Below are 26,426 nucleotides of genomic sequence, written 5' to 3'. Positions count from 1 at the left end.
ATGTTTATATATAATCTAAAATATAAGAATATAAATATATAAATGTATATACATGTAAATATCTTCTATATATATATATACTGTATGTGTGTGTGTTTATACTGTATATGCATAATAAATATACACAGTACACACACGCATATTATGTAAACAAAAACTTATTTTGGATGCGATTGATCATTTGACCGAACTAATATATATGTTTAAATTTTATTTATTTATTCCTTAAATGATAAGGATAATAAAAAAAATCAATTTTTGATATGAATATGTATTTGAAAATGTATACGTTATACTGTAATTTAAATATAGGCCTACTGTATTTACTTAATTTGTATATTAAGTATATAGTAAATAAATAATTTTTTAAAATACATTTTTAAATAAATTTTTATTTATTGTGGTGGAACGAGGTAATGTGAGAAATAAATTAAAAATGTTGCAGTTGTATGAAGTTTTTTTTGTTAATGCTTTAAAAAAAAAAAAGAGACACTTATTAGTTTTTGTTAATAATTTGAGTTCTTTTATTTTTTCTGTTTTCACAATAATTTGAAAGTTTTTGTGATTTATTTATTTCTTTTTAAATATATCTCAATTTTTTTATTTTTAAATATATCTAGTTTTTATTATTTTTTATTTATTTAAGTTTACTTAGTTTTAGTTATTTTAGTACTTAAAATTAAACTAGAAAATTAGTGATGTAAATGTACTAAATTAATTATCCCCAAAAAATTAGTAACTAAAATGTATTTATTTCAGTTAAGGTTTATTTTGTTTAAAAAAATAAAATGATTTTTTTTCATGGTTTTAGAAACGCGGTTTGGAAGATTAATTCATGATGTACTCGCTCATTATATACATTTTTATATACATTATATACATTTTGAACACGGAAAAAGTTACATAGTGCTGCTTTAACAGGAATAGCATTGATGTGTGTGTGTATGTGTTATTAGTTGTGTGTTTGCATGTGGTCTTTCACATATTTGATTTGACAGGTGTGTTGTGTGTTGTGTCTGGCAGGTGTGTGTGAGGGGTCCTAATGTTTTTAAGGGGTATCTGAAAGACCCTGAGAAGACGAAGGAGGCTCTTGGTGAAGATGGTTGGGTTCACACAGGAGACATTGGCAGGTGGCTGCCGGTAAGAGTGGTTTAATAGAGGACCTTCATTCTGTGTTCACAGGCACATTTTATTCTAATTTAGAAAATGAAAAATTTAGATACACTATTACAGCTAATTAAATGTGTACATGTGGAATTAAAACTACTCAAGTTTGTTTTTTTTAAATGTTTTTAGTCTCTTCTACTCACCAAGGCTGCATTTATTTGATCAGAAATACAGTAAAAACGGTAATATGAAATATTTTTACAATTTAAAATAACTGTTTACAATTTGAACATATAAAAGTGTAATTTATTATTGTGATCAAAGCTGAATTTTCAGCATCAATCCTCCAGTCTTCAGTGTCACATGATCCTTCAGAATTAATAATTTGCTGATTTGTTGCTCAAGAAACATTTCTTATTATCAATGCTGAAAAAGTTTTACTGCTTAATATTTTTATGGAAACAGCGTGTATTTGAAATGGATTTCTTTTGTAACGTTTTTAATGTCAATCAATTTATTGCATCCTTGATGAATAAAAGTATTAATTTCCCAAACATTTGAATAGTAGTGTATTTAAAATAAAACACCCCACTTCACTAAAACAAACACCCAATCACTGACAAAACATTGTTTGCATACTGCTAATTTTTGATGAGCATAATTGTAAAAATTAACAAATTTTCTAACATAAGTGTCTGTTCATGAATGTTCATATTTTAAATAACTATTTAGCTTCTGGTTCTTTTAGCAGAACAGGTTTAATTCATGTAAAATATGCCATTATTTAAATGGACTATTTGGAAATATTTTGATAGTTCTTTTAATTTATAGTTTTCAGTTATTAGTGAAAGAATCAAATTGAAACCTGGCAAATTTATATATACATGAAGACAAATGATGCCCGTAAATCTGTATATACATATATACTTAACCACCACACCATTTTTTTTTTCAGAATGGCACTCTAAAGATTGTGGACCGTAAGAAGCACATTTTTAAGCTGGCTCAGGGTGAATACATCGCTCCAGAGAAGATCGAGAACATTTACATCAGGAGTGAAGCTGTGGCGCAGGCTTTCGTACATGGAGACAGTCTGCAGGTGAGGAGTGAGAACAACACACAAGTGGAGGCATTACAGAACAAGTCTTTATTATTTATTGTTCTCTCATTTTCTCCCCAGGCCTGTCTGGTAGCCATCATTGTGCCAGATCCAGACTTTCTGCCCGGCTGGGCCAAGAAGAGAGGCATAGAGGGCTCGTATGAAGAACTGTGCAAAAATAAGGTAAAGACAGATCTTCCGTGTGCATTTTTATTCACTTCCACACTTGTCAGAGAGTTGCATGCATGGGTATATTTGGGTCTTGAATAAAATGCAAATATCTAACAAATCACAAAGTTTGAGAGTAAATAATGTGTCTTTGTTTTCAGGAGGTGAAGAAAGCCATTCTTGAGGATATTGTCAAATTGGGTAAAGAAAGTGGCCTGAAGTCTTTTGAACAGGTGAGGTTCGTCTGGATAGACTCAAAAAATATTAATTTCCATTCATTTGGATTATACAGTTTTAACTTAAACTAATAAACTTTATGTGTGCTGCATATTTGTGAATTATATATAAATGAAACTGGTAAGAACCAAGTATGATTTCTGCGCTCCAAACAATCATGGCATAGTTTATTATTTATTTGCATTTGATTTTATTTAAATAATCATATTTTCAAAATGCATGCACAAAAAGCACTTTGAATTACCATAAATTCAAAATAATGATCTTTGAAAAAGCATCATATGACCCCTTTAAACTATTTTGCACTTGAAATGGCTGCAATTATTGTTTCTAGAGGAGGCAAGCAAAGAACAGAGAGCGCGTGGTAGAAGGGAGAGGATTTTTTCCACGTATTAATTTATTTGGAATGCTAGAAGAAGACATTATCCGAACATATCGTTTGCCAAGCCATGTTATTTTTAATTTGCTTCAGGAAATTAAAGACGACTTTGAAACCTCAACTAGGAGTCACGCAATACCAAAGATGCACAGTGACGAATTAGCGCTGAAAAGGCGTGGACAGTTATTTTTGTGCCTGACCTTATTGAATATGCATTTTTAGGAGTTTCTCTTTCAGACAAAAGTTATGGGAGGAGAATATTCAAATGAATCACACAACGCGTTTTACTAACGTTTGCGCTTGTCAAATTACTGCCATTTGCGCCATTATTTAACGCCCTAAAAAGCATGTCTTAAAGGGGTCATATGATGCGATTTCAAAAGATGACTTCAACCCTCAACTAGGAGTCTCGCAATACCAGATCTATCAAAACTTCTAGCAAACCTTCATTTTTGGCCTCCGGTTCTTTTCAATGTACTGTGGCTTATTTCTTTATTGTTTATTCGTGACTATGCTAATTTGTTGAATCAGCTACTGTTTTGTTATTAGTTTAAGTATTTGCTATTGACTGTTCAAATGCGGAGTTTTGCGCATGGTGTGCGTGTGTGTGTGCGTGTGTGTGTGCGTGCGTGCGTGTGTGCGTGTGTGTGTGTGAGGGGCGCTGTTTTGGAATTGTGCTCTCATGCTAATTTGCCCCGTTTAGTAAAACTGGCCCTAAGTTTATTAGGATGGAACTTGTATATGCAGAAATCTCAATTTCAAAAAATGGACCCTTATGACTGGTTTTGTGGTCCAGGGTCACATATATAAATCCTAAATTTAGGCCTAAATATTTTTAAGTGCATTAAAATGCATAAAGAAATGATTTAATAAATGATGACTGCTTTTTCATCATCTTCACTTCTCAGGTGAAGGACATTGCTCTTCACACCGAGATGTTCTCCATCCAAAACGGCCTCCTGACGCCCACCCTGAAAGCCAAACGCGCTGATCTCAGGAACTGCTTCAGGAACCTGATCGATGAGCTTTACTCCAACACCCAAATGTAAAGCAGAGGAAGTGCCTCAGATATTTCAGAGTAACAGAGCTGATCTGGGTCCCATGACTGAAAAGACCTAGTTCAAAACAAGAGGCCTGAGAGAGCTTGTTGTCAACTGATACTGTAGCATCAGTTTTATATGCCTTTCAGAATAAGATTATATACCCTAGATCAGCTGTGTTACTCGACTCGACTTCAGCTTTAAAGATCATGCCTCAGGAAAACATCCCTACATTTTGACACCATAATTTTTGCCTTTGACTATTTTAGGAGAAAGGGAAGAGAAATCCACAACCTAATGCTGTTATTGAGGACAAAATAATATTCCTCTTTTATTTGTGCATTTTTTTCTAATGAGATGATGTAGATAAGCCAGACATGCTATTCTGCTTAAATTTGCTGAAAATGTAATCATCCTCACTCTAAGATGTAGATGAGTGTTTCTTCATAAGAACAGATTTGGTGAAATGTAGCATTACATCACTTGCTCAGCAACGGATCCTCTGCAGTGAATGGGTGCAGTCAGAATGAGAGTTCAAACAGCTGATAAAAACATCACAATAATCCACAAGTAATCCACACAACTCCAGTCCATCAATTAAAGTCTTATGAAGAGAAAAGCTGCATGTTTGTGAGATACAAATCCATCTTTTTGATCTTCAAACCATTGCTTCCAGTTAAAATATGATAAGAGTCCTCTATCCATATTGCTTTATCCAGTGAAAGTCAGCTCAATTGAAACAGAAGAGAAAAATGCACAGATCAAGCAACATTTACAAGTGAAAACAGTCCAAAACAGTTTTAAACAAATATGTCGGTGAATTCTGATGTGAGGGGACAACAGGGGATGGACTTTTTCACTGGAGAAAGTGTTATTATGGACTTTTGGTATTTGTCCAGGAGGTGACAGTTTGAAGTTAATAAATCAAATAAATCAATAAATGTTTCTTACAAACACTCAGCTTTTCACTTCACCAGGTGTTAATTGATGGACTGGAGTCGTGTGGATTATTGTGATGTTTTTATCAGTTATTTGGACTCTCATTCTGACGGCACCCATTCACTGCAGTGGATCCATTGCTGAGCAAGTGATGTAATGCATTTCACCAAATCTGTTCTTATGAAGAAACACTCATCTACATCTTGGATGGCTTGAGTACATTTTAAGCAAACTATTCCTTTAATACAGCAAACCTTCATTTTTAAGTTTGTGGCCTTTCTATAAAATGTTTTTTTAAGCTATTGCTTCAGTGGCAGTAGCTACATTGTGTATGTGTGTGTTTGGGAAATATCATGTACTGTCTCAGGGGAAAGTGTGCCTTATTAATGGACATCTCAGCTGCATTGAGTGTTGTTGATGAGAGAGGAAAAAAGAAAAAAAAAGCCAATGATTTTGTACCTCATGATCAACATGAAGGGCGAAGCACACACCCCACACTAGATGAAGAGTGGGAAATATTTCATGATTATGTCTTCCAGTAGATATTTTAATGTTCTGAAGCCTTTTTCTGGACTCTTTATTAACAGGACGTAAATTAAAAAAAAGGAAAGTTTTGTATTTTAGGAAAACTACTGTTATTGGTCCTTTATTCAAGAAACACTAGCAAAGCAGATTTTTGTTTGGCTAATTTTTCTATTTAATTCTATATATTTGTATAGAACTTATTCTAAAGCAGCTTTACGAAGAATAGTGCCTTACAAAATGTGTACAAATGGTTAATAAATCTGTTTTTATGAATGATTTACTCCAATTAGTTTTGCTTGTGTTTCATGAATAAGGTCCATTGAGTTTAAACACAGCCTGTGAGATTATAATATGTACCTATATAAGCCATATGCTGTCTATTTGATGCTTTCCTCATCTTTAATGTTGACTTTAAGACCGCTTACATTCTCATCTAATTTTGTTGGCTATTTGGCAGATGTTTTCAGGTGTATATTATAGACGTGACCTGTCTCATATCATTATGCTGTAACAGCATTGCAGAATACAGGAGCTTTCCACATGTGTCCTTATTGATGGTTGCTGCTTCATGTTCATTGTAATTGTGTTTATTATGCACAGGTTGTTTTTATTGTTTGTTTTATTCAAGCTTTATCTTGTGTGTGAAAGGACCAGTAGATAAGCCAAAGCAACTGTCATGTGTGTGACAAACTAAAGTGCACTCTTAAAATGACTCAGTTGTACTAAAATACATTATCGTGACAATAATCATAAATGTAAATTTTCCATGTAAGAGATGTATATGATTAAAATTAAATATGATTTATGGATGATGAAGAGTTGGTTAAAGCTGTTTTTCTTTCAGGGCTGTGAAAATTAAATTGTAGGTTTATTTCATGTAAATAGTCATGTGACTAAAACCATTTATTTCCTATGGTTGCACTTTGTTAGAACTGCATAGAAAGAAACAATTAAAAATGTCATTTAGTAGATATATTTAACTGATTTGTTGAAATTGTAGGTTTTAAAATATTCTAATAGTTATACGTATACTTTAGTTAAGTTATATTTTATTTTTTTAAAGTTATTTATCAAGAATTTTATTATTTTATATTTCTATATATTAAAAAAGAGACAAGACATGCAGTTTATTTCATGGGATAATCCGAATTATCCATGTTCAAAATACTTGCACTTATTCATTAGATTGTTTATTATAATAATTTGTATTATTGTATTATTATTGCATTTAAATACAAAATTGGGTTAATGTATATACCAGCATGCCTGTGTGCAAAAATATAATATAATTATTTTAAAAGAATTATATATTAATTTCAATATTTACATGTCCTAATAAACTTTATACACTTCAAACACACGAATACATTAAATAAAATCTACACAGTACTCTCTCTCTCTCTCTCTCTCTCTCTCTCTAGACTCTTGCTGAGGTCCCAAGGCTGCCAAACAAGCTAAGGAAGAAATGGACTGAGCCATCTACAACCTATTCAGTCCATTAGCCAGCCAATGATGGCCTAGGTAAACATTTAGGTAGTGGAGCAGCTCTCATCCTCACTTAAAAAAAAAAAAAAGCTGAAATAGCTAAATGATCAATTGCATGATGTATTCTTGCAGATCTCTTGGCGAATCTCTAGATCTAGCATATGACATCACTCTCTCTCTCTCTCTCTCTCTCGCTCTCTCTCTCTATATATATAAATATAAATTATTTTTTATAAATTAATATTTGAATAATTTTTAAATAAACCATTGATATAAACCAATTGGTTCTCTTTTTTTTCCAGTTTTATAGTACTTTATTGGTTTTAGTATTACATACAATCTTTCCCCAAAAACAGCTTCGTAAAGAGGACGCGTGACGTCGTGACGTCGTTGTCATTTCCACGTCGTGCGTGCAATATGGCTACGTCCCTGGGCTCAAACACCTACAACAGACAGAACTGGGAAGATTCGGTATGTTTTAATGATTTTCAAACATGTAACACACTGCAGACTGTATCAAAAATGTGTCTGTTTCTTCGCTTTTTGAAAGAAAGAGTTTTTAACCACTTTTTCATCTGACAGTTATAGAAATTAATAATAATTCGTGCACTCTGCTCGCGCGTGCTGTTCAGATACTTATTTAGACTATAAAATACATCGTTAATGAAGTTTACAGAGAAATTTTGATGAATGAAGGTCTTAATAGAAGTTTTCTACAAATATCTTTACATAACTGTCAAGTATTAGTAATGAGTGTTATGACGCTTTTTGGCATTATCAGGATAAAAGGTTTGTTACTTATTATTTATTCTCACGTAGCCACTTGGTAATTCACAAAATATATCAGTTTAGAAGAGACAAATGAAAATACTTTAAAAACGTTGACAAAAAGCTTATAAAAAATTGATAAAATGTCATAAAGTTGGTCACGCCACAACAACCCGCTAATTTACCTGCTAGTTATTAAAACCAATGTGCATTTGGTGTTTTTGTGTATTTCATTGTTGGGATGTCTAAGAAGGCTTTATATAACCCATTCGTCTCTGTTATTTATTTGTATCCAGCTGTCCCATTGTTTATATCAGAGTGTCTTCAAGACATTATTTACAGACAGCTGATTTTAGATGCACCAAATGTCAGCACATGCTGTTCTGTTCAAACATCCAAAATAATAATCGCTTTGTCATGTGTTATGACAACTGGCTGTCCTGAATGCCCTTAAAGGGTCAGTTCACCCAAAAATGAAAATTAGCCCATAAATTACTCACCCTCAAGTCATCCTAGGTGTATATGACTTTCTTCTTTCAGACGAATCCAGTCGGAGTTATATTAAAAATTGTCTTTGATCTTTCAAGCTGTTTCATGGCACTCAGCGGGTGTTGCATGCATCAGTCCAAAAGCAGTTAAATAAAAAGTGCCCATCCATAAAAAAAGTGTCTCACACAGCTCCGGGGGGTGAACAAAGGCCTTCTGTAGCGAATCAATGCCTTTTTGTAAGAAAAATATCCAAAATTTATATTTTAGGTAATATTAGGCCTTTTTGCAAATCAGCTGTATCATTTTAGTATAATTGAGATACTATCATAGTTTTTATTAATATTTAGAGTTTTTATTTTTATATTTTCATTTTAATTTTAAAGTCATTTTTTGTTTTGTAATTTTTAGTTTTTTCTCTGTTTTTTTTTTTTTTTTTAAGTTATTTTAGTACATTGTTAAACTAAATTCAAATGAGAAATGTTGCTTTGGCATCTAGCTGAAATTATAATTTTTTTTTAAATATATAATTAATTTTATTTCAAGTAATTATTATTATTATTATTATTATATTTAATGGTATTAATTTTTGGTTGACTATAATAACCCTGTATATCAGAAGGTATGTTTGCAATGGCATTCTGTCACACTTCTTTATTTAATTAGAAAAATATTCATTCTTATTTTGTGAACAAACTGTATGTGACAGAATGTTTTGATTGATATTTTTTTAAATATATATTTGATATTTTTGAACTAAAAATTTTTTTTTAAGCAAATCAGGGCTGTGTATCCATTAAATCATAAAAAGAAACATTACAAAAAATAAATTTAAAATAAAAACAATTAAAATTAAAAATATTAAATAAAAAATAGTTTACATGCACATGAGAATGTGGTGTTAAATTATCAAAATATTAACTTAAAATCTCAGAACAAAATCTCACATCAAATTGATTTGACTGACAGAAACATTTGGGAACAACGGCCTGAAATAATGTTTGTTTTTACAGGTCTTCCAATCCAGGTCAGAGACACGGGCATGTCCATTAAAGACGACATGCCAAGGTCTGACGTGAACAAGGAATATTACACTCAGAACATGGAGAGAGAGGTAACAATATTACATCTAAGAAATCCAATGCCTGAAAAAAAGAAATATGTGAAATTGTAGCATGTGGTTGGTTTCCTGTCTGTGTCAGATCCAGAACTCAGACGGTACCAGACCGGTGGGGATGCTGGGTAAAGCACAGAACCTCAGTGACATGCTGCTGAAGCTGGCACGAACCACGCCGTACTACAAACGCAACAGACCCCATATCTGCTCCTTCTGGGTGAAGGGAGAGTGTAAGAGAGGAGAGGAGTGTCCCTACAGGTCAGACTCGTGAGTTCGAGTGTTTTAAGTGGTTAAATCATTCACTTATAATGTCAGTACATTTTTTCTTTAAGTACTATGAAAGAAGGCAAGTATCACAGATACCAATATTGATACTGACTTCACATAAATCCATTATAATGCATTATGCATTCAATACAAAAATATTTTAATCAGCAACTTTTTGGTCAATTGACCTTCTTTAGGCTTACAGGTTTTATATTTTTCTAATTAAAAAGATAAAGATAAAAATATAATTTTTGCGTGCAGTATTTTAATAAGGGGGTGATTTTGGACATATTACAATTATTGTCATTTTAAATCTTAAAGTGGGTTTTCAGTATGTTTGAATGAAGTATTCAAAAACTCTGCGTGTATAACAGTGATATAGAGCAGTGTTATTTTAGTATCCTTTATATTTTATTAATATTTTGAGTTTTATTTTTATATTTTATTATATTTTAATTTGAAAGTTTTAGTAAATTTGTTGTATTTTTGTCATTTAGTTTTTATTCATTTTACTAATGTTATTTTAGTTTTAGTTATTTTAGTACATGAATTTAAACTTAATGAAAATGTTGCTTTGGAAATAAAAAAATCGTTTTTATAAACCATTTTTAGTGGTATTTTTAGTCTATGTAGTTTTAATTAATTTTTAATTAATTGTTAGTTTGTATTAATTTTGTTTTCATTTTAGTAATTTAATTTAGTACATCAATATGAAGTACTTAAAATGAAATGAAATTTTTTGCTTTGGCAAGTAGCTGAAAGTTTTTTTTTTTCATATTTTATTTTTTAAAGATTATCTTATTTCAAGTAATACGGTCTGCTTATGGTTTCAGGTTTTGGACCTCCCATGTTCCACCCCATGGGCCCTCCTCCACCTCCTCCGATGGCTTTGAGACCTCCAGGCCAGATCCATTACCCTTCAGATCCATGTTTCCAGGTCCATGCTGCGATTGATTGCCTCCTCATGTGGACTAGTAAAGATTCCCTCACTGCTGCGGTTATTGATCTGTGAAGGTGATGTCATCAGAGATACAGAGTGATTGACTGGTATACAATGGTATGGTCATGTGATTGGGGATGCTATTGTGAGTGCAGTGCCACATCATCATGCATCAGTCACATCTTACACACAGACACAGCTTACCAACAAATAGGCCCTTGTTATTAAAGTTTACCCATCTTACTTCAGACACAAACTCTCTGCCTCCTCGTTATCATCAGTCAAGGTGTTTAAAACATCATCAAAATGCTAACTTGAGTTTACATTGAAAACAAAGCGCTGTTTAGGACTTTTTGCAGTTTGACACGAAAAATTTAACCCATTTTTCGTTCCCTACTCAGGGAACCATGGTTACATAAGTAACCTGAGACGTTTTGCATTACGGTAGATTACTGACAATTTGGGTGGATAATTAGTGCTTAATTCGTGCAAATGTTTATGGTCCAAAAGTAGGCTTCATTTTCTTTTTGTAAAAAAATAATTGCTTAATTTAAATTGTTTTTGTGAGATCCACACACCCACGCCATTCATTCTTACATCTAGAGATTTAACATAATTAAATCTAGTGTCTATGTAAAGGAAGCAACTATGTTAAAAAATTTTTTTTTTAAGTAAGTGATAGTTGCATAGCCACTGTCTTGCTTCTCTTAAGGGTAAAAAGAACTTGATATTTGTTTTCATGCCGTTTTGTAATATTTCTCTGTTTTTCTTTGTGTTCTGAAGCATTTTTTTAATGAACTGTCAGTTCAGGTTTTTTCTGTTGTAACATGAAAAAAGAAATTCAAAAACAAGTACTTTTTATTGAAAGAGCCTACCGTTACAATTTTCTTTTGTGAACATTAAACTAACCATCATTAAATGTGCAGTCTGCTGTTTTTAAGAAACACAGCGACTCAAAGTATTTAGACACTTTTGCATTAGACACAACATATCAAAGCAAGTGCTTTTTATTTTAAGAAAGATGCACAAACACATTTTACAAGAAAAATATTTGACAAAAAAAAAAAAAGAGTTCAGTGTGAAAACAATAGATTTTTTATATTTAGTCATCTAATGCAATATCAAACACATATTTTCCATGTGCTTAAAGGGATAGTTCACCCAAAAATGAAAATTTGATGTTTATCTGCTTACCCCCAGGGCATCCAAGATGTAGGTGACTTGGTTTCTTCAGTAGAACACAAACGAAGATTTTTAACTCAAACCGTTGCAGTCTGTCAGTCATATAATGGAAGTGAATGTGAATCACGGCTTTGAGAGTAAAAAAAAACATACACAAACAAAACCAAATTAAACCCTGCGGCTCGTGACGACACATTGATGTGTAAAGACATGAAACGATCGGTCTGTGCAAGAAACTGAACAGTATTTATATCGTTTTCTTACCTCTGATTCACCGCAATGTCTGAACTGTCCTGAGCGCGTCCTCGACAGCCAGCGTGTGACGCGTCTTCTTCATCTTCTTGCTTTACGGCAGACTTATAAGTGCATTACCGCCACCTATCTCTCAAATGGACTATTGACACTCTATCTACAATCTCAATTAGGAGTGTCAATGGTCAAAGCGCTCAGGACGCGCTCAGGACAGTTCAGACATTGCGTGAATCAGAGGTAAAAAACAATATACATACTGTTCAGTTTCTTGCACAGACCGATCGTTTCGTGTCTTTACACATCAATGTATCATCATCAATGTATTATTGTATAGCAGTGTTAAAGGAATAGTTCATCCAAAAAGACAATTTGCTGAACATTTTATCAGCTGTTTGGACTCTCATTCTGAAGGCACCCATTCACTGCAGGTGAGCAAGTGATGCAATGCTACATTTCTCCAAATTTGTTCCCATGAATGAACAAACTCATCTACATCTTTGGATGGATAAAACTTTCTGCAAGTTGTCATTTTTGGCTGAACTATTCCTTTAACGGTTTAAGAGAACAACCAAGACTTCCTTCATCCAGCACTGAGCTAAAACCATCTCCTCATCCTAATCATCTTTATCCTGATGTTTAATGTTGGTTTTCCAGCTGCTCTCCTCTGGCCTTTCACCTGCCGGGAACATAATGGGACGGCCTGAAAGTGCAAAGCGCAGGTCTTTACGGCGTGGCAGTCTTTTCCTCTAATGTTACAGGTGTGGATCAGCGCCGAGCTCACAGGTCATTTGACTCAGGCGAGTATCCGATGCCCCATCCCCGCGGGGCTCTGTTGAAGTTGCGTCGTTTCGACATGGTGGTCAAGGTCATGCCAGAAAGATTTGGAGTCTCCAGAGCTTCAAAGCCAATAACAGGAATCACCCTCTGACTGCGCACTGGACCTCCAAATGGCACTGCAGCTCTAAAACAAAAACCACATAAAGAAGAGTTGAACTGAATCTGCAAGTGCTCTCACAACCCATTCCCCTCCATCATGTGGCATATTTCTGAGTATTCAATGCAGTGTTGTTGTATTGTTATATTTATTATTATTACAGTTATGTATTTTTATTATAGTTTTCATTTCTATTTTTATATTTTCAGTTTTCATTTTAATTTTTAGTAGTGCTGTCAAACGATTAATCGCATCCAAAATAACAGTTTTTGTTTACATATGTGTGTACTGTGTATATTTATTATGTGTATATATAAATACACACACATACAGTATATATTTAGAAAATACATGTATTTACATGTATATATTTATATTCATATAATTTATATAATATATAAATATATTTAATATATAAACATAGCTTTTGTGTGTTTTCTGTTTTATATTACTATTTAGGTTTCGTTTATTTTACTTCAGTATTTTATGAATTTATAAAATGTATTACTATTGTAATTTTCATAGAATTTTTTGTATATTTTCATTTACTTTTAGTTTCGTTTTACTCATTTTATGTGCTTTTGACATGCTTTTGTGTTTTCTTTTTTTATATTACTATTTACAGGGTTCGTACGGGTGCTTGAAATCCTTGAAAAGTGCTTGGACTTTGGATAAAGTGCTTGAAATTGCAATTGCATTGGTTTTTATAATAATTAGCTTTATTACTGAATAACGTTCGTTCGTTTTTTAACCAAAATGCCTTTTGCATGAAACGAAAACGACTGCGCGTGTCTGTATTTATTGACCTGCGCCCTCTGAACAGAGCGGGAGATAATGTCGGGAGGTTGCTGCTTTAGTGAGTGTTGTTGGCAAATACAAATTATGGTTAAAATAATGTAAAATCTCCTGTAAATTCTGCTTTTTTTCATGGGAGATTATGCGCTTTCAAGCCATGTAAAAGGCAAGAAAAAATGCCCTTGCTCAGTTAACCTAAATATGTTAAGACTGTCGCGATTAAGGCACACCATCAGCATGCATGAAGCTAATGTGCCAAAACCTCTTGGTGACCCTCAAGGCCGTTTCTCATATCATGTTTTGCCTCGGTTTTCTGGTACCGCAGAGAATGAAGACTTAATCCCTCCCAAATAAAGAAGCTGTTACAGGGGAATCCCAACCCTATGGGCTGCAGTATATTGAGTCACGTTATTGTGATGCATCGATGAACCGTTTGATGCAACTCTTTCCGTTTTGTTTCAGCAGTCATAATGAATTTGAATCAGATTGGGACTTTCAAGACTCCCGAATGCTGCTTGTTGAATTACTTGGTTATTAATTAATTCACCAATTAAGTTGGTTTTTCTGAGATTTCAGAATTTCGCCGTTTCAAATATGGCCGCCGAGTGAACAGACTTCCCCTGAGCGGTAGCTACTTTCTTACCTGTTAAAGCACCTGTAGTTCGCCGGCGGGAGTTTCTGTGGCGGTTCCACTCTCTGAGTGTTGAGTGAAGGCAGAAGCTCTTCATTTTCTCCCAGGGCTTCCCGCCACGGCGAACAATAAGACTTCGGGATCACCGTGGCGTTGAATTTTTCTCGAGGGATCTCTCTAAGCGGTCCAGAGTAGCCTAAAAGGATAGGATGGTGCTTGGTGATTCACAGGCCAATTATAGAGGGAGCTTTGCTGTCCTGAAGCGCATTCTAGCATGCTACGGCGTTTAGCTCATAGAGCTCGCTCAGGAGCGCACATCCAGACCGGTCCCTTCAGGGGCCATGGGCAGATAAGGAGATGGAAACAGGAGATGGATGTTTATTAAGGGCTCCACAGACGGAGGAAGAACATTAGACAGAATTAATTAAGCGCAGCAACGAGCTAATGATTACAGTTCATCAGATGAGTGAAGCTGCTCTCAAAGACGTCAGAAATACATACAAGCATGCTCATCATATTCAAAAATACACTTATGTGTTTCTATGCACTGCAAAAATAATTTTCTTAACGATCAGTTTCGTCTGTTTCCAGGTCACATATCTAAAAATTCTTGAAGCAAGATAAGTGTACTTGAGAAACACCAATACATAAGATATCAAAGAGGACCAGTTTCGTTTTTAAAACAATTCCTTTAATATATTTAATGTCTGAATATGATTTTTTGCTCTGTATTTTATGTATAGTCATTTTCTATTGTTAACTGTTTTAAATTCATTTCAAATCAATTTCTAAATCATTTAAAAAGTTTTTAAGTTCCCTGTTTTATTGTTGTGATTTTTTTTATGATTATTTTACTTCCTTTTATGTAAAGCACTTTGAATTACCATTGTGTATGAAATGTGCTATATAAATAAACTTGCCTTGCCTTGTTAATTTTAATTATATGTATGTTAATAAATACATATTAAAGTATGTATTTTTTCATATTTATTTTTGTTATTTTGCTAGTTTATATTAAAGACACAATTTACATGGATTATGTATATAAGTATTATATATATAATAAAGTATTTAAGATATTGAATTAGCTTTTTATTTTTATATTTGCAGTTTTAATTTCATTTTTGTTTGGTAATTTTTTTTATGTTCTTTTGTCATTTATTTGTATTATTATTTTTAAAAATATTTTAATGTAGCTTTAATTTATTCCAGTTTTAATAATGTTTGTACTTCAATTTCATCTTATTTCAGTTTTTTCTTTCTTTCTTTTTTTGTGTAAAATTTTCATCTAATATTCATATTTTCTTTTATTTTCTTTTATTTGAATTACCAAAACAATTTTAAAAAGTTTTAATATAGTTTTTGATAGTGGTAGTTAGCAATAACAACGCTGCTCTCAACAAGTACATTTATCTTGTTTTAAAGATTTTTAGATATTTTACTGGAAGATAAATGAATAAAACTACATTAAAGTCATTATTTACAGTGCAAGGTTTTGTGTGCTTTGAGTCAAGATTATTAACACAAATTGTTAATCTTACTAAGACAATTTAAAGTTAGATATGTATAATTAAAACTATTATAAATTAAAGTTATTATAAATATAAACTAGATTTTGATGTTTTTTTATAAAATGTTAGAAATGCTTGTTTTTGCAAAACTCACTGTCATGTTTCTAAGGTATTGTGTGTGGTTACCAGGGTTTTGCTAAGCAGTTGCTAAGGTGTTCAGAGTATTTTTTGGTTTGTTGCTATGCAGTTGCTAGGATATCCTAAATAGTTGCTAGGTGGTAGCTTATTGGTACTAGTCCAATTTCAGAGGCTACTTTGGATTTCAGGTTTGCTCAAGTCACTAATGATGATATAATGAAACGTATCGAAACCCATGTGAGAAATGACAATAAATGTCATGTATTGGGTAATTAATAATCAAGCGTGTGTACCTGGTACCAGGACGTTTGGGCTTCCTTTCTTGGCCACTGTGTTCTTGAGCGTGGTGACGAGGCTGTGTTTACCGGCCACTGGATACAGCAGGGTTTTTTTCCCTCCCTGCATGTCTGTCATTATGTGGTTCTGGTTCTGGATATGGTTCTGTTCCATGTTGTTCTGATGGAAGACGTTTAGGACAGAGCCGTTTATCCAGTGTCTCGTAAAGCATGAATGCATACCTGTCTTTTCTAATCGGTAGCATTGCAGTTGGGAGTGTTTGACATAAAGGATGCCCAGCAGGAGAATGTGAGACGGGTTTCATTACCTCATCAAATGGATTCCTGCAGTAAATCCAGGTGATATTCTGGGCATATCTGTCACATGACCTTATATTTGCTATATATGAACCTGTGTTTCTTTTTTATTCTTTTGTTCATAGATATGATTATCCTAAGTATTAAACAGTGTTACTTTACTATCATTGATTTTAATATAATATTAGAGTTTTTATTAATATTTTTAAATAGATTTTATTTGTATGTATGTATTAATATTATTATATTTAATTGTATTTTATTTTTATGTTATTATATTTAGATTGTGCCTGAGTATGGAGTCAATAAAATGCCACATATATATGCAAAATAATAAAGTTTTGCAAAAGAAAATAAAGTTTTGCAAAATTTGCATATATATGTGGCATTATATTGACTCCATATTTCAGCTTTTATTTTCCTTTTTCGCCCTGAAGAAGGTATCACAGGTTCATCAAGTTCGTCGAATTATCCATCCTCGATCACTTTTAGTCAGCTTTGACGAAACTCCTCTCAGCTAGCAGGTCGCCGTGATTTTGCCAAGTAAGACATGTTCCTGGATCAACATAACTGTCCAAAAATATAGACTTAACCCAATCCCTACCCCTAAACCTAACCCTACCCATAATTTATTCCTAAAAACAGTGTGAAATGATAGCCGATTAACAAGGGTGTAGAAACACCTAACCCTGATTGTAAGCCTAAAACAGATATTTCCTGAAAAGTTATCCCTCAATTCTGATTGTTTGATACGAATGTTGTTCCAGGATCAACAAGGATGTTGATCCAGGAACATGTTGTACTTGGTGAATCACGCTCACCTAGCTAGCACGTCTTTTCAAGGTGAAAGTAGCCTTGTCACCTGACCTGAATACAGCGCGCTGATTCGCTAAAATGGACTTATCGGCTTCTGTTCAAAAACAATAAGGGCGCTTGTCGGCTTCTGCAGTAAAACGTGAACTCGTGCCTTGAAAGTGGACAAAACCGGCTTTTTTGACAAAACGTGTTTAGGGTTCAGATCGCGCTATATGTGGAGAATAATGCACGTTTTCATTTCACAATTAGCTCTTTTTTTTTTTAAAGTGGCGTTTATCGGTTTTTGCAAATGAACTTTTCATATATGTAGGCTATATATAGTTTTAGTTTAGTACTTTTTAAACTAAAAATGGGAATTGTTGCTCTTGTCCACTAGCTGAAATAAATTACATTTTGAAATGAAATATTTACAATTAAAATTTTTCTCCCAGAAATTGTGTGTCACAGAACAGGGTGTCTTACGAATAAGACAGAGTTCTCCAGCGTGAACCTCTCCACTCTCCTCTGGCGCTCCTGGAACATGATGGATCCTCTGTTGGTGTTCAGGTTCAGCTCCTCCATCATCACATCCCTAGGAATGCTGATCTTCTTCCCAAGGTTCAGACCTTCTCACACACACAAAGTCGCTTTAGTGACATTAGTGTTATTCATCCTTGATCTTTGTCAAGTGTTTTAAAGTATGGATATAATTTTCATAAGAGTTTTTGTTTTTGGAACAGTTTTTTACCACGGTACTGAATGATTAATACAGATGCATTCAATTTTGGGGTCAATAGGATTTGTTTGTATTAAATTGATCAAAAGGGACAGTAAAGGCATTTATAATTTTAGAAAAAGTTTCTAATTCAAATAAATGCTGTTCTTTTGAACTTTCCATTAAAGTATCCAATGTATCACAGTTTTTAACATCGATAATAATAAGACATGTTTCTTGAGCAGTGAATCATCATATTGGAATGATTTCTGAAGAAACAAAATGGAGCTTGTAGAGAATTTAGGAAGGAAACAGCAGACAAATAACCACAGAAAATGACAAGAAGCCCTAGAAATGCCCTGATTAAATAAAGAATTCAATATTAAATTAAATAATTAAATAAAGATTAAAAAGAAAAAAACTATGATAAATAAAATTCTATAAAACTCGCTGTAAGTTATTTTAGTGTCACTGAGATACTATTATAGTTTTGAGTTAGATTTTATTTCTAGATTTTCTGCTTGCATGTCATTTTAAAGCCTATATATTTTTTCAAATTAATTTTTATTTAGAAATATTACACATTTATTTCAAGTAACAACATTTTTTAATGGTTTTAGTTTTAGTTCATTATAATGTCCCTGCTGGAGTAATGGCTCCAGAAAATTCAGCTTTGTGTCACAAGAATAAATCACATTTTTAAATATATTCAAACCGAAAAAAAATTATTTTACATTGTAATAATAATATTTTACCATGTAATATATTACATATTACAATAATAGTAATATTTTACAATGTAATAATATTTCAAATAAAAATTTGATTAAACAAATGCAGCTGTGGTGAGCTTCTTTCTGAAAGATGAAAAACATCTGGTGGTGTAAAGTGCTTTATGATGATGTAATTTGGTGGTGGCGTCTCATATCTCATTGTTAACGGTCTGGACTGATATTTTATTACATCAGTAATTTCTAAGTGGGGCTTTACTGTCCAAATGCTTTTTTAGGGCCGCTCTTTTTTTTTGACTGATCTGATCTCTTGCATTGTCATTGCTCTCGGGTTCTTCTGTCACCGCTGCTGTCGTGTTATACGGGTAACAGTGATGATTATTATTAGACTGCAGTAATGTGGAACCCTTGGAGAAATGGACTTGCCCTAAAGTGGCATTTTCAGTGAGGGCATTCCTGCCAGGGCTCATGCCAGCAGCGGCCCGTGGCTTATTATTCTTATAAAATTCCCTCTCCAGAGTTGGATTCAGCTGAGCTGGAGTTGCCGTGATGCCAGATCGGACACGCTGTGGCTTACGTCAACGGAAAAGCGCAAACAAACACACTGAGGCATTGGGATAGTTTCAGGAATGTTGGATGTGGAGATTTCCCTCCGTTTAAATAACTCAAGTGACTGAGGAAGAATCTGCTTCGATTGTTGTGTCGCGGAGCCAATGATACATTTCTTCAATGTAGTCAATGAAGCTCAAGAAGCAGAGTTCCAGATGTTAAAATAAGACTTTATTAAACAAAGTAACAAAGCCGAGATAACGGTAACCGCATCTGAAGTCTCTGTCTGTCCACGCATCCGTTTTATACCCTTTTCTCTTACCAAAGTTGGTAGTTCCGGTTTTTTATTGGTTATGCCTGTCTGGTTTGCCACAATTTATTACTAGCCCACCTGGTCCATTTTTTAATGGTGGAATTTGGCCAAATCAACCAATTTTTAAAAACTTTAATTTTGCCGCCTCCCATTGGTTGTCGGTGGTCACATGAGACATTCATCAAATCTGTTTACTTGTTCCTGTCAAATTCTGGAAATCACCCAGAGTTCATTGGGTTATTTAAGTTCACTGGTACAATCCAATGGAAACCACCGGTACTGCCCAATGGAAGGGCCCTCATACATACAATCCTCATTAAGACATCCAGTATTGGGAATAATTCAACATATTGATTAGTATATTGATTACTTTCATGATTATACATAATATTTTAAGTAAGATAATGCCATACTGATTAAATAACATAATATATAATAGAATTACACAATACGTTTAATAAAAGTTCTGCTCCTGCCAATCAACTGCACCGTCTCTCATATGAGTCCTTACAAGTCTGAAGTCTGTCCACAGTCACCATATGATTGCTCTGATTATTTTTTATCATGATATGTCATTTTGTAGGAATGTGTGTGTGTGTGTTTTTTTTGCTTCTATAGGGCTTCATCTAAGTGTTTTTGTAGTGTGTGTGAGTCTGGTATTCCTTACATTATAGGAACCAAATGTCCCCACAAAGATAGTAATACCAGTACATTTTGACCTTGTGGGGACATTTTTTTTTGGTCGTCTTGAGGAAAACAGCATATATTTTTATTTTTTAGGGTAAGGGGATGGAAAATACAGTTTTGACAGTATAACATCATTATGTCTAACGTAATTTATACAATAATCATTACGTCTATGGAATGTCCCCAGAAAACATGGAAACCAGTGTGCGTGTCTTACCTCCCTTTGTCTCTCTGCTGAGGATCATGGCCTGCTGCTGTCTCTGTTTGGTGAGACTACGTTGTGCCGTCTGCATCCTCTCGGTCTGAACACACATCACAACACAGCAAGTGATTCATATCCTGCTTATAATAATAATAGTAATAATAGTTTTATTATATTTAATATTTAAGCAATACTATGTAATTATTATTTTATTATTAATACAATTACTAATGATGATAACTATTAATATTATTATTATTTTTTACTTGCTGTAGTTTTGTACTAGTAATGTTTTGTAATGAATTCCCCTGTATTGTAATTGTAACATTTAAATGTATTTATTTCAAATTTAAAAATGTAAAAATTATATTTTAATTTTTTAGGGTAAGGGGATGGAAAATACAGTTTTGACAGTATAACATCATTGCATAAAATAATAACATCCAGTGTGTTTTTAATAAAGTTTTTATAATATTATTTTGATAAAATATTAAACAACAATATAAAATAATATATTGTAATAATAAAATAAATGTATTATTATTAAAAATAATACATTTTATTTAATTAAAATAAATTAAATTATAGTATTGCATAAAATATGACTTGCATGTTGATTTAATAGGTAACAGTATATATGATAACTGATATTGAATTAGTATTTGACATTAGAAGATGACAGGCAGGGTGTTTTACATGGTCCAAAATGTCCATAAAAGTCAACTCTAGAGGGTAAATATTGGCATCTAATGAAAGTTAATTTGTGATAATACTATACTCAGTGTGAAATGCTTTTTGACAGAATCTTTTGACTGGAGTTACTGTATGGTTTTTTTTTTCATTGGAGCAATTTTAATTAAAATGTTCAGTTTATTTTTTTTAACTCCTTAGTTTAGCTCCTCTTTGTCATTCTGCTGTTCTCATTGAAGCTACAGGAAGCATTTTGTCATGTTAAAAGTTCAGAATTTACAGATTACATCTGATTGGACACACTGTGCGTTTACACAGCTGCTGTGCGGATTAGATGACCCCACACACACACACACACGCACATCCCTCGTACCCAGACGAGCGAGTTTCTGGCTTACCTGAGTGTGTGCTGGAGAAGACGATGTTTGGTGTGTTTGCTGATCTGAGTGTGAGAGCGCAGCAGCGTGAAGCTGGTTTCTATAGACTCATCGCAGCCCCTGCCCGATGACATCATCGCTGCTAATTTAGCCAAACGACAGGAGCTAAATGGGGCAAAGCATTTAGTCCCTGACGCACCCCTGCTGACCCCCATAATAACAACCTGATGCCAGTTTTGCATGTGGACCGGTCTGTATGTTGTATGTCTGTGTGTATTTGTGTTTGTTGTGGTTAAGAGCCATCTATATGATTCATGTTTTAGTCTCACTGTCAGGGTCACATCTGGACCTTTACCTTTGACCTGAGCTTAAATGCGGCGCTAAAGGCTTGGATCATTTAGTCTTGGGAAAGTTTGAAGGATCTGAGAACTGTTTGAATTCGTATTGAGATCTGTGATGTTTGATCCGAGCACAATTTGAGAGCTTAAGATCATTTTTGAAATGTCTTTTCCCAATCTGCTCTGCATTTAATCTTGTTGATTTCTGTGGGACACAATTGAGGTATAACAGAAGTATAAAATCTCTTTTCTATATGGTTGCTTTTTTCTGTATTGAGGTATAAATAAATGTTACATTAATTACCCTGTGAATTACCATTCGAAAGTTTGGAATCTGTAAGATATTTTAAAATGTTTTTAATTTTTATGCTTTTGAAAGTCCTTTTTGCTCACCAAGGCTGCATTTGTTTAATCAGAAATACAGCAATGTTGTAAAATATTACTACAATATAAAAGAACCATTTTCTATTATTTATTAATACTTTTGTTCAAATGTTTTATATTCAAACGGAAACCTATTAAACCTATTAATGAGGCAATATTTGACTCCTTAAAGTGATTCGCAGGGGTATTTTTTTATCTTTGTAATGACATTTTTTATAACCTTAATAAATGTCTTCCTTTGTCAAATTCATAAACTTATATTTATAATGTTTAAAAAAAAAACAAAAACAAAACAATAGATTCCATTAGAATGAGCCACAATCAGGAAGAATAAGTTACCAATCAAAAGAAATAATCAACCAAATTCAAAATTAAAATCTTTGCAATACAGAGATGGCACAGAACACAAAAGTGGCATTTAGGCATATTTATAGACTGTTTAATAAGGCTCAAAGGTGGCATGAATGCATTTAAATTCATAACAATGTTATTGTCACATTTAGTGTCCGAAGAAGACAAAGGAGGATGCTAAACAAGGAGGTTTCCTAAATAAAAGTATTTATTAAATAATTCCGGCTCAGGTCAATCCACAGGTAAACAGCAACAAAACAGTGTGCTAGGCACAAACAATACCTGACAAAGAAAGATCAGAAGTGCTGGAGACTAGAGCCAGTGGTGGCAGGCAAGCACTTCCTCCTTTTCCCAATCAATCAGCCGATCATCAGTATTGAGCTCCACTAATACCACTACTGCCACAGATGTTAGGACCGGCTCGCACACCTGGTCAGAGTCACGGTGGAGCTCATGCTTTGGGGCAATTCTTGGCTCTGTCCACTTCTCAGTCTCTGGTTCGTCCATCACGGCAGGCGTGAGCTCTACATCTACCCATAGTGCGAAATTGATGTACTTTTTTTCAGGGTCCAACAGGGATCCAGCCCACACCTAAAACACTCCATCAAGGTGCGGTCATTGCAGGTAGCGCAATAGCAGCTATCAATAAACTCCTGCACAAGGTTTCTCCCTCCTTGAAACGTTGGCTTGTGGAAGCTCCCAATAAGAGGCTCATTTATGAAGGCAATTTCCATGTATCTTTGCAGGTCACGTTTAGTGTTCGATGAAGAAGGACAAAGAAGGATAAGGTTCCCTAAACAAAGGTATTTATTTTAAATAAAGCATGCAGTCTCTGGTAAATCCACAGATAAACAGCAATGAAACAGACAACAATACCAGAGAAGGGAAGATCAAAAACAGAAGAACTTAAATAGGCATGATAATGAACTTAATCCAAATAGGTGTGAAACTAGTAAATGAGTATTCATGAGAGAGGCGTGTGCGCGGGGGTGTACGGATGCTGTGTGTGTGTGAACCTGACCCAGACTTTCTGCACACTTGGCAGGAAAAAACAAAATGCTGTCAGTTCCTCTTCTAATTCTGAATCAGCACAAGATCTAAATGTGTGTGAGGCAAGTGGATATGAAAATGTGCTTTTTCTTTGTGGCTTCCCACACAAACCATATTGATTATAGACAAAAACAGGAAGTTTAATTTTCTTCTTGTGAGAAGTTTCTATATATATTATATGTATATATGTAAATGTATTCTATATATATATATATATATATATATATATTTGTGTGTGTGTGTGTATGTGTGTAAAATATTGCTTTAAGTATTTTAAATATTAAATATATATTTCAAAAAGTTAATAATTTGTTGTTTTAAATTACAATTTCTTGTCAAAAAGTTTTCTTTTTGGATATATTTTAAAAAAATTGTTTATTCCTGTGATGTCAAAGCTGAATTTTCAGTTATTTGATGATTGAAACATTCAAAAGAGCATTTTTTTTAATTGAAAAAAAAAACAAAACTCAAATGAAAACCTTAGTAACGTAATCTAGGTTCATTTTAGGTATTTAGGTATGTATTCTGACTACTTTTTAGATTACTTTTAGATTGCTTTTTTATCAACTTGTTTGTTTGCTTTTTTTAATCTTACCATTAAACATATCATATTGACATAAAAAAGCAAAGAGAATGAAAATTATATCAACATCATAAAATGCATTAAACACTACATTAGTGAGATGACAGAGATTAAATAGTGAGTTGATAAAAAACCTACTAATTAAGTCATAAAAATGTAAAATATAAACAATGTAAACAATTAAACACTAAAAATATAATTATTTTATTTGTTTACCTGCATGTCAATGTGACCATTAACTGACATCAGAGAACTGTAAATGTGTGAATGTGGTTTTCATTTAACTTGGATGGGTTAAATGCAGAGCACACATTCTGAGTATGGGTCGCCATACTTGGCCACACGTCACTTCACTTCACTTCATTTGGGTATCCTTGCATTATATGAACTATATATATTTAATAAACGTGAAAACAACAACATTACACACTTAAAGTCTTCATGATTTGAAATATTTTTGTCCAGACTTCCAGAATCAATAAATTATGAATAATTTTGACATAAAGTGTGAATAATATGTAATCCATTAAAAAGTAACAGATTATAAGCATTTTAAAATGTATTATACTCTAATTACAAGTACTTAATTTTTGGAATCTAATTATGCAATCCAGATTGCATATAATCAGTTACTAGCCAGCACTGATTACAGCATTATACATGTATTTACTGTCACTCACTTTTGATCAATTTAATGTGTCCTTGCTATGTAAAAGTATTCATTTCCTTAAAAAAAGAATCCTACTGACCCTAAATGTTTGAATGATATTTGATATGTATTAATCATTCAGTACACAATTTCTGTTATGTCACACATTATATTGAATGATGCAATTGTAAAATTGTTTAGTCCAGGTCAAAGGAAAGAGCAGCATGTGTGCGTGAGAGGTCTGCTGCTGTAAGTACTCAAAGTCACCAGCCGCTGACATCACAACAATAGATCTGAAGAGTTTTTCAGTATAAGTGTGGCTCTTTTGAAAATGTTTCTAGCTCCCCCTGCGCTGTTCTTAAGACCGGGACTGTGTCCGGAGGAGCTGCAAACCTCTGAGACGGACAGACAGGCGGTCAGTTCACTTCACACACTAGCTACACTTTGAGTTTTCATGTGATGATAAGACAGTTCAGGCTTCATCGTCACGAAAGAGCAGACAAACATGTCGACTGTGATTGATTTATATATTTTAGAAGGACAGTGATCTCTTGATGTTGCCTTTTTTGTGTCTTTATTCTTGATTGTTTCACAGTTGTGTAATATCTGGAGTGAGATTTGGAGATTGTCTTGGAGTCCAGACGTTCAGACTTGTGTGGTCAGGATGTACGGGCTGCTGTGTGAAAGTCTTCATGACTTCATTAAGGAGTCGTACGGTGATGATGTGTGGAAACTGGTCAGAGAGAGAGCCGATGTCAGACTGCACTCCTTCGTAACTCATCAGGTTAGAATGTCTGTGATGAATGTCATCATGTTAGAATTGTCTGTGATTAGGGATCTTACACTGAAAGACTTTTCATCTATTTTAAGACTCACATACAAGAAACAGGCATTTCATTTATAAAAAGTGTTAAAATTACAACTAATTCCTTAAATTATATCTAAAAATAACAAGCCGAGTGGGATCAGTGTAGCACGAATAAACAAATAGTTATTGTTCCAGATAGGTATAAATGCGTTCACTTGAGGAATCACCCATAATTTATATTTTTCAAATGTCATATATCAAAACATTTTGTATGCACAGTTGATGTTTAAAACATATCAGTATATTTTAAAATATGATCCATATTGGGTTAATTGGTGAAACTGTCTATTAAAGTGGTCACCTTGATTATAGATTTTAGACTGCAAGACAAAGATGTATTTTGAGATGCACATATGTGACTCTGGAGCAAAATACTATTTCAGTCTTTCTACTTCAAAATGTAACATTTAATTCAATGTGTTACTTTCTGTTTTTCTGTAATCATTAGTGCAATTCTCTAGCAATTTCTGAGTGGAAAGCATTTCAAAATAAATGCAACACCCGTTTTCTTGGTGTATATGTGTGTGTGTTTGTGTAGGTCTACAGTGCGA

At 33.4% G+C, this 26,426-nt stretch overlaps 4 protein-coding genes across 4 annotated transcripts in view; 3 read left to right on the top strand and 1 right to left on the bottom strand.

The window, feature by feature from the left end:
- Positions 1–4,484, top strand: part of LOC107678619 (long-chain-fatty-acid--CoA ligase 1-like) — a 17,510-nt gene extending 13,026 nt beyond the window's left edge. Inside the window, exons 15-19 of the mRNA XM_016473963.1 lie at positions 1,024–1,140; positions 2,063–2,206; positions 2,288–2,389; positions 2,536–2,607; positions 3,899–4,484. Coding sequence (XP_016329449.1) covers positions 1,024–1,140; positions 2,063–2,206; positions 2,288–2,389; positions 2,536–2,607; positions 3,899–4,039 — 576 coding nt within the window. The 3' untranslated portion in view covers positions 4,040–4,484. The remainder of the gene's footprint in view (positions 1–1,023; positions 1,141–2,062; positions 2,207–2,287; positions 2,390–2,535; positions 2,608–3,898) is intronic.
- Positions 4,485–7,390: 2,906 nt separating this feature from the next.
- Positions 7,391–10,937, top strand: LOC107678629 (pre-mRNA-splicing factor RBM22-like). The gene is made up of 4 exons (XM_016473975.1): positions 7,391–7,450; positions 9,247–9,347; positions 9,436–9,608; positions 10,451–10,937. Exons 2-4 carry the CDS (start codon positions 9,276–9,278, stop codon positions 10,569–10,571), a joined length of 366 nt encoding a protein of 121 aa, XP_016329461.1. The 5' UTR covers positions 7,391–7,450; positions 9,247–9,275; the 3' UTR covers positions 10,572–10,937.
- A 1,733-nt stretch (positions 10,938–12,670) lies between these two features.
- LOC107678631 (myozenin-2-like) lies at positions 12,671–20,676 on the bottom strand. Its single transcript, XM_016473977.1, has 5 exons — positions 20,601–20,676; positions 17,872–18,014; positions 16,294–16,456; positions 14,364–14,547; positions 12,671–12,952 (listed from the first exon to the last, which is right to left on the bottom strand). The coding sequence occupies exons 1-5, from the start codon at positions 20,674–20,676 to the stop codon at positions 12,769–12,771; spliced, it is 750 nt and encodes a 249-aa protein (XP_016329463.1). The 3' UTR covers positions 12,671–12,768.
- A 4,987-nt stretch (positions 20,677–25,663) lies between these two features.
- LOC107678618 (soluble guanylate cyclase 88E-like) overlaps positions 25,664–26,426 on the top strand; it is a 10,697-nt gene continuing 9,934 nt past the window's right edge. The window contains exon 1 of the mRNA XM_016473962.1: positions 25,664–25,791. Coding sequence (XP_016329448.1) covers positions 25,672–25,791 — 120 coding nt within the window. The 5' untranslated portion in view covers positions 25,664–25,671. The remainder of the gene's footprint in view (positions 25,792–26,426) is intronic.

Source organism: Sinocyclocheilus anshuiensis, unplaced genomic scaffold, assembly GCF_001515605.1.
Source record: "Sinocyclocheilus anshuiensis isolate Anshui unplaced genomic scaffold, SAMN03320099.WGS_v1.1 scaffold877, whole genome shotgun sequence".
Lineage (NCBI taxonomy): Eukaryota > Metazoa > Chordata > Actinopteri > Cypriniformes > Cyprinidae > Sinocyclocheilus > Sinocyclocheilus anshuiensis.
The sequence above is the reverse complement of the archived record's forward strand: the minus strand, read 5'-3'. Positions and strand labels throughout refer to the sequence as shown.

Excerpts from the sequence above, each read along its gene's own strand:
- LOC107678629 (XM_016473975.1), top strand. The coding sequence starts at position 9,276 with ATGTCCATTAAAGACGACATGCCAAGGTCTGACGTGAACAAGGAATAT. Across the intron at positions 9,348-9,435 it reads CTCAGAACATGGAGAGAGAG|ATCCAGAACTCAGACGGTAC; the intron begins GTAACAATATTA and ends TGTCTGTGTCAG. Across the intron at positions 9,609-10,450 it reads GGAGAGGAGTGTCCCTACAG|GTTTTGGACCTCCCATGTTC; the intron begins GTCAGACTCGTG and ends TTATGGTTTCAG.
- LOC107678631 (XM_016473977.1), bottom strand. The coding sequence starts at position 20,676 with ATGCAGACGGCACAACGTAGTCTCACCAAACAGAGACAGCAGCAGGCC. Across the intron at positions 18,015-20,600 it reads CAGCAGAGAGACAAAGGGAG|GTCTGAACCTTGGGAAGAAG; the intron begins GTAAGACACGCA and ends GTGTGTGAGAAG. Across the intron at positions 16,457-17,871 it reads TGGAGAACTCTGTCTTATTC|AACAACATGGAACAGAACCA; the intron begins GTAAGACACCCT and ends GTCTTCCATCAG.